The sequence below is a fragment of the Medicago truncatula genome, chromosome 7 (assembly GCF_003473485.1).
Source record: "Medicago truncatula cultivar Jemalong A17 chromosome 7, MtrunA17r5.0-ANR, whole genome shotgun sequence".
In the NCBI taxonomy this organism is placed as follows: domain Eukaryota; kingdom Viridiplantae; phylum Streptophyta; class Magnoliopsida; order Fabales; family Fabaceae; genus Medicago; species Medicago truncatula.
The window spans coordinates 38994164-39001853 of record NC_053048.1 but is presented as its reverse complement, the minus strand read 5'-3'; the positions used below and the strand labels follow the sequence as shown (position 1 = coordinate 39001853).

General features: G+C 33.8%; 1 protein-coding gene across 1 annotated transcript; it reads right to left on the bottom strand.

Moving 5' to 3' along the window:
- Positions 1 to 786: 786 nt before the first annotated feature.
- LOC11429113 (V-type proton ATPase subunit C) lies at positions 787 to 7484 on the bottom strand. Its single transcript, XM_003624424.4, has 11 exons — positions 7295 to 7484; positions 7144 to 7212; positions 6915 to 7042; positions 6726 to 6825; positions 3667 to 3734; positions 3447 to 3588; positions 3130 to 3246; positions 2836 to 2961; positions 2462 to 2545; positions 2275 to 2354; positions 787 to 1480 (listed from the first exon to the last, which is right to left on the bottom strand). The coding sequence occupies exons 1-11, from the start codon at positions 7412 to 7414 to the stop codon at positions 1378 to 1380; spliced, it is 1137 nt and encodes a 378-aa protein (XP_003624472.1). The 5' UTR covers positions 7415 to 7484; the 3' UTR covers positions 787 to 1377.
- Positions 7485 to 7690: the final 206 nt, after the last annotated feature.

The following is a 7690-nucleotide window of genomic DNA, read 5'->3' as shown; positions in this document are numbered from 1 at the left end:
CGAGTAAGTCACAATTTTGCCCATTGAAATCGTACGATTTGGACATTTTGTGTATTATTTTGGACACGTTTTGCACTTAGAATTTACTTAATGGTATTCCATTTTATTTGTAAAAATAAAATAAAGCGTTTATTTAAGTTATATTTTTTTGGTTTGGAGATGTTCGCCCCAAATTTTTATCGTTGTTCCTAGGCCATCTCCGGTGATGGTATTATATCGATTTTATATAAGGATGAATTCATTTCTTATTTTTATCGATTTTATAAAATGACATATTTTTTCTCTTGTCAAGTTTCTTTCTAGATTTTTTATTTCAAAAATGTTTTTTTTTTTGTTACTTAAATTTTTAGAGAATGATAAAAGCTTAATCTTTTGCAATTTTTACATAATATGATTACATTTTGTCCACGTTTTTAATTTGGTCTATGTTATTAGAAACATTGTTGGATGAAAATGAAATTGTATTATTAGATAAAAATTTAAAACATTGTTGTAAACATGGCTAAAAATATGGTGTTTTAGCTTTTGACCTTGATTTTAATGTAGCTTCTAAAAAAAAAAAAAACTTGATTTTAATGTAGAAAACAAAAAATTATATCCAAACCGCATTGGTTTAGTTTGGTTCGAATTTTATTTTTAAAAGTCAACCGAACCGAACCAAACCAAACCACACATTTTTTTTATCTTGTGGTTCAATGACTTTTAACCTTAAAACCTAACCAAACCACAAACTCCACTACAGCATACACTACTAAAAAATTGACATTAAAAAAATTCAATGGTTTCTTCATACCACAACCACTTAAACACAATCCCATTCGTAAAGACAATACTACGGTTCACAAAATTATCTTTACACAAAAGAGGTGCAAATATGCCCCTAACTCTAACCAACAAATTTATTGAATAACATAAATAAATTTCAACCTATCTGTTACAGTTTTGACTATGTCGATAATAGAAGGTGGTTTAAAATAAGTATCCCCACACAACAGTATAAAGTTGACGGCTTACAAGTGACATATTTATTATTTTACTTATGGCATATACCATAAGTGTCCCTCCCACACATGATTGTATTATTTTCTGAAGAAATGAGCTAGTGAGCATCAGTTCTCCCAAGTCCAAATATCGCAAACATGAACTTCATGAAACAATACAAGTGGACAGTGATCCTGGAAACGGACTCTGCCCATGAAATTCATTAGACCCGTTGAAACCTCGACTGCTCCAATTATATATAAATAATAACAAAGAATGAAATATGATAGCAATGTACAAAATCTTCAAATCCTTTCTGGCTTTGGCATTATTGCTGTCCAAGAGAGAACCCTTAGCGGATCTAAATTAAGAAATAGGGCTTGTCTCCAGTTGCGCTCAGAGAAGATTGATAGTGAAGGAAACATATGGGTGAGTATCCGCTTCACCAGCTAAGCCAGCCATTCCAGCACCTACCTCTTCATCGGTTTTCCAGTATGCACTGCACAAATTTATTGAAGGCACAATATTACCATGTAAGAATAGTCAATCAAATTAAGAGACAAATATTACAAAAGCAAAGACAATTAAATATTGTCTGTATGTATCAAAACATGAGAAGCAAGTTTTGGTAAAGCATAATACAGGGGATGGAGTCTCAGATTGAGTTTTTGAGCAGAGTTAGCAAACATAAAGTTTCCTAACTGTTTTTCTAGCATCTCAATCAATTATATTTAGAGAATCAAGAGAGTAGAAACGTTTTAAATTCCAAATAACTATCCACTAACCAATAACCATAACTTCTTACTTTCTAGAGTAAGTTCTGTATATTGGTCACAACAAAGAGACCAGTACAGTGTTTTGTGATTTGAATTTGAATAATAAAGAAGCATATATATTAAGCAAATATATGTGTTAACATATAAAATAAAAAATTAGTTTAAATTTAGCATTGTTCAACACCAAATATGTACATTCCTAACTGTCAAAATGTGAATCATGTTTGGAGTTTGAGCCTTTTAAAGAATTTCATGAAGAAGTTTCATGAAAGTCTCAGTTGAAGTACTGTCAAATTTGGCAGTGACTGACTCTTCAAAAATGTAAAATTTAAAGGCTTTCTGAAACTTTGCATGTCTTCCTTTATATCCAGCAAAAACAAGTGAACAACCCTCCCCCTCAAAGGAAAAGATAACGTGGGAACTTAAATCCATCAGTTAATCAGGCTTGGTAGTGTCTAAGATTACTACAAGCCATATAATTTAAATGAGACAGCACAAAGATTAATTAGCTACTTGCCTGTTTGAGCTATCACTCAACCCTTCAAGGATTGAACGTACTTTCTTCTCGGCTTTTACAGATGGAGCTAAGACACATGCCTGGAATAAACAGAAGACCCAATAATGATCAGTGGTATAAAAAAAAATTGTTTGGGGGGAGGGGGAAGGTGATAAGACCGAACTTCTTGTCTAGAAGAGTAGAGTACCAAGAAGGACGGAGGCAATCCATATCTCAGAATGCTTTCAGAAAATAAGCGCACAGCACAAAAGTGCATCCAGGAGCTGAAAACCTTCAAAACGTATAAAGTAAAAGTTGTCAGCGAGAAGAACCATGACATTTTAGAATAATAACACGTCAATCGTAAGCTAAGTCACTCCATAATGTCAGCCTCGGCCTGAGAGGCTAGTGAAAAACAGACGCATCAAGATATAAGAAGTACAGCTTCAAAATAGTCATTTAACTTAGCATACGTTTCCCATAACCACCTTGGTTTTTCTAATGCTATCTGAAAATTCAGTCTTAATATGTTCTTCGGTATTTCTACAAAATTAAATGAAATAATGAGCAAGTGCATAATACCTCTCCATAACTGGCATAGCACCATTGCAGCAGAGAACCCCTCAAACTTTCCTGATCTTGCATCAATTTATCCAACTCCTGCTTTCGGCCCTCATGTGTTTCTGGACTGTATTCAAAATCACGAATCTGAATACGAAGACAAAAAATTCCATTAAACACCTGTCACCAAATTATGAATTGATATTCGATACTAAAACACTCAGCATTATGTGTCTCACAAATTCCACTATACAGATATTACCAATATTAACAAATTGAAGACAATATGCAAAATTAATTAAAAGAAATACTTACTTGGAACCCTTTTTCACGTGCACTAGTTCTAAAATTGTCTGCCACACGATTGAAGAGTGTTACAGTATAAAGAGCATATTCATTATCCTCATACAACTTCTTAGAAGATCTTGGGACCTAAAATATTTAACCTAATTAGAAGTAGAACAAGGAATAAAGCAATGAAAAACAAAAGAAAACTTGGAATTATTCAAAGGTGTGAACAAACATTATTGGAATGTTTAGATGAATTACAGGGATTTTTTAGTAATAACCCATTTACAATAACCACAAGGAAGTAGTATTCATATTTTCTAGTGAATATGGATATATCTTACCACATAGCTAGTCAATGTTTCATAGCTTTCAAGCCAATCCTTCTGTGAATACTTAGAAACAATCGCAAGGAGGGTAGTTAAATGTTCTGAAGTTATAATGTCCTCTGGTTTTACCAAGTTAGAAAGATCACGAACTGCTAAGCTGAAATAGTAAAGCAGGTCAGCTAAGAAATAGGATACATTAAATTTGAAAACTACATAATTTGTAAAACATCCGCACCTTCCAGTTTGCTTTCGGTTTATAGCGTTGAGCTGACTTCGGATATTATTATACTCGGAAACACGGACCTGGCATGAAAGACAAATTTTCAATGCCCAAGTAGAAATATCAATCCACGCAATGCAAAATAAGTAGGGACTACAGATGTTCTTTGTAATATTTCTCATAGAAAAAAAGTTCATTGAATTATTATGAAATAGATCAAAGTGCCATACTATTATACTATAAGACAAATAAATCTTATATCTTTTCACCAAAAAGTAAATTAATCTTATATTAATTAAGGGGGAAAAAAGGACAAATAAATCTTATGTTGTCCATCACTCCATCATTGTGAAAAAGAAGAGTTGCTACCTTCAGAGTTACATATGCTGAAAACTCTTATAACTACAATTATTTGCTTCATCGGATTTTGGCATTTTATTTGCAGTATAACCAAGTGGACGTCAATTTGCTTCATCTGACAATTAAAGGCACATCAATTTTTTTTTTTAAAGGTAAATTATATGACAGGCTGGCCCGCCAAGCCCACAGTCTGCAAATGGCCGGGCTCAGATAGTATTTTTAGAGTCCATATTTAAATAGGGATTTTAAGCTCAGCACAATAAACCCAAAGTTTATTCCGGCTGACCCTAAAATAAATGGGCCGGGTAGAATGTTTTAACAGCTTTAGAGCCAGGGTATTATATGGTTGGGATTAAAAACATGATTCACTCATTTTTTTTCCCAACATGAGAGGATCCACTCCCCCCTTAGATCAATAAAGTATGTTATTTTATATCATCAAGGGAACAATTTTATTCTTAAATCTTATAATTTCAACCTTTCTAGCGAAATCATGCATTTGCTTTCTCATCACCTCTAAATCCAGATAATCCATATGCTTTATTATTTTTTTCATCTCCACCCATCTGTTTTATGCATAACAATTCCAAGATAGTCTTCCTGTTAGTTAAGTACTCCCTCGGTTCATTTAAAAACACCCCTTCTCTGAGTGTGAAAGGGTGCTTATAAAAAGGGATGGAGGAAGTATTAGCTATCAAATTTCAATATCCAAAACTTTTAAGTTTAAGATATTTCTTTAAGATAGCAGCATGTTTCTCATTCATGGCTAAGAGGGATAGAAGTAAATTCCTATGTAACTTCAGGAACTAAAATGAAATTCTTTTAAATACGAGAGACCGAGCTGAAGCCAACATTGCAGATGAGGACCAAACAGCACAAAGTAAAATTCATAGGACAAATCATCCAAGACATTGGGGACAACAAGAAAATTGTCCATATCTTCTACATTATTCTCTCAACAACTTCTACCCAAAAATCACCCAAAATAGAATCTAATGTAACTAAGGGGGACCCTTGGCGCAACAGAAAAATTGTTGTCACCTGACTGAAAGGTCATGGGTTCAAGTCCTGGAAACAACCTCTTGTGTAAAAACAGGGTAAGGCAGCGTATATTACACCAAATGGTGGGATTCCTTCCCAAACCCTGCATATGAGGGAGCTTCAGTGCACCGGGCTGCCCTTTTTTTAGAATCGTATGTAACTCTAATAGCGGCCATAAAAGAGCATGTTTCTAGAATGAGAATATTGTAAGTTTGTATACCCATCTTTGACTCTGAAGGTAAAGTAGAGAGAGAAAGGTGAATCCTTCACCATAGGTGTGAATTGGGAGGTGGTCTGATCTTGTTCTTTTTCTCAGCATTGGGAGATAAGCTTATGGCTAAAAAACTATCTCTAGACTGAGTTGTGCAATAAACTGATCTCAGTTAACAGTTCAATAGTGGCAGCACAGAAAAGGTTACATGAAGCACATGGATCAAAGTAGGAAAACTTGGCATATTTTTATCAACCAAACACAAAGTTCATAGATTCAATACTCTGCTCCCTGGGATTTGGATCTCTAAAGCATAAGGGTAACATTAGAAGGAAATATTTGATGGCAAAGCGGACTCTTAACAAATCAATAGTTTATGACAAATAGGGATATATTTAATCATTATAACGACCACTAAATTTCATATCAATGTTTGAGATCCTCAATTTGTCCCTCTTAAGAGAATATATAATCTGTGATCCTCTTCACTTTAGAAAAGCCAAGATTGTTCCCCTCTGGCATCAATTTAGGAATTAAGCATGTAATGATACTAATTACAAACCCAAAATTAAAAAGACCAAGCTCCACAAACTGATGTATCAGCTCTAAATAGCACATAATTACAAATATAAATGTTAGCTGGCCACATTGGGAGCATTTGCACTCACTGAGATTACAATCTTTCTCATTATTATATATTAGCTGGCCAACAAATACCACATATATATAGGGGTACTTCAACTCAAATATAAATAAGGTACAAAATTAAGAAACAGACAATCAATGGGGAAAGTAGAAAACCCGTAAACAAACAGGACCAAAATATGCTATCTAAGAAAACACTGAAGCTGTTCCGCAGACCATTCATATATGAAATATCATAAATTTAGTGCCCCACTAGTATTTCGTATATGAATATTGTGTCCCAGAACTAAACTTTTTGGATCCGTCGCTCATTACAAATTTTGCAGAAGACACACTGTTGAATCAGGTATAAATTGGTAGCAATAAAAAAACTCAATGAACCAAAAGAATGCAAAGACTTCAGTTAGCCATACAATAGGAAAGAAAGTTACAATAACCAACTAGTTGCTATCTCACTAGTTGTCAATTACGTATCGCGGAAAATTGCAGTTTATTCAAACCCCGGTCTTTTGTTTTTCTTTTTTCACAAATGAATTTGCGTACTTAATTAAAAAAAAAAAAAAAACTAGGCAACAGTGCTATAGCGCCATCACATCCGCTATTTCACAATATTTTGTGCTAAATAACATATCACAGAACACTAGAGATTTGTTCAAATTCTGCTATGCAATAGCCCTGTAGCTGCTATTCAACAACACTAATAGTATAAATAAGGGAATGAATGACAAATGCATATAATGTTATTATCACATCCATGAAATCAAACATATTGATCGAATCGAACTAGGACTAGAGATTGTGAAGAAAACGAAAAAACCTTGAGATCATCCTCAATCTTAGCGACTTGACTATGAATGCCATCAACAATCTCTTTCAAAGGCGACATAGTCGGATACTTAGCATCATCCCAAACAAATCTAGATCCAATACAAAAACCACAATTTCAGTAAAAAAACAACAAAAACACAGATTCATAGATCAAATATAAAAAGAGAGAAAACAAAACCTAGTCAAGTATGAATCAACAGGAACTCCATCAACGGTGAGACCAGCAGTATTAACACCGGAAACTCTCTCGAGTTCCTCAATCTGACGCCTGATCTTGCTCGAAACACCTTCCATGAAAGCATTAGACTGCATAAAAACGTTCGTCGATCAAATCAGAGGAAATTACGCGATTGAAATTATGAGAGATCGTGAAATTGAGAAAAGAAAGAGGAAAATCGGAAATTAACCTTGGTGAGATCATCGCTGAGGGAGAGAAGAGAATCTAGGGTTCCAACACGGAGATTAGGAATGTTGAACTGTGAAGAAGAAGATCGATGGATTAATTAAAAGGATTAATTAGAGTAATGAAGCGTGATGGTTAGTTAAATAGATAGTTACTCTGTAAAGAGGAGTATCGAAGGAATGCTTAGAGATATTCTGCTGCAATTGGTTCCAAATCGAAGATGAAGAGTTGTTGTTCTGGACGGGGAGAGACACCACCCAGTACCTGTTTGCCATTTTATTTTTTACGAGTGTTGGTGTTTCTGATGATGATTGTGTTTGTTATCACTGCATCTCAATGTCCAACTTCGTATAAACACATTTTATTATTATCAATTATCCATTCTTAAAAATAATAATACAAATTTTTCGTCCAAAAATAATGTCAGTTCAAGAAAATAGTTTTTTTTTTTTTTAAAGAAGAAAATAGTTTTAATTATTGAGTTTATTATTATTTTTGTCAAGTAGAAGGATGACTAAAAGTTAAACAAGAAATTTGAGGTAAACAACATC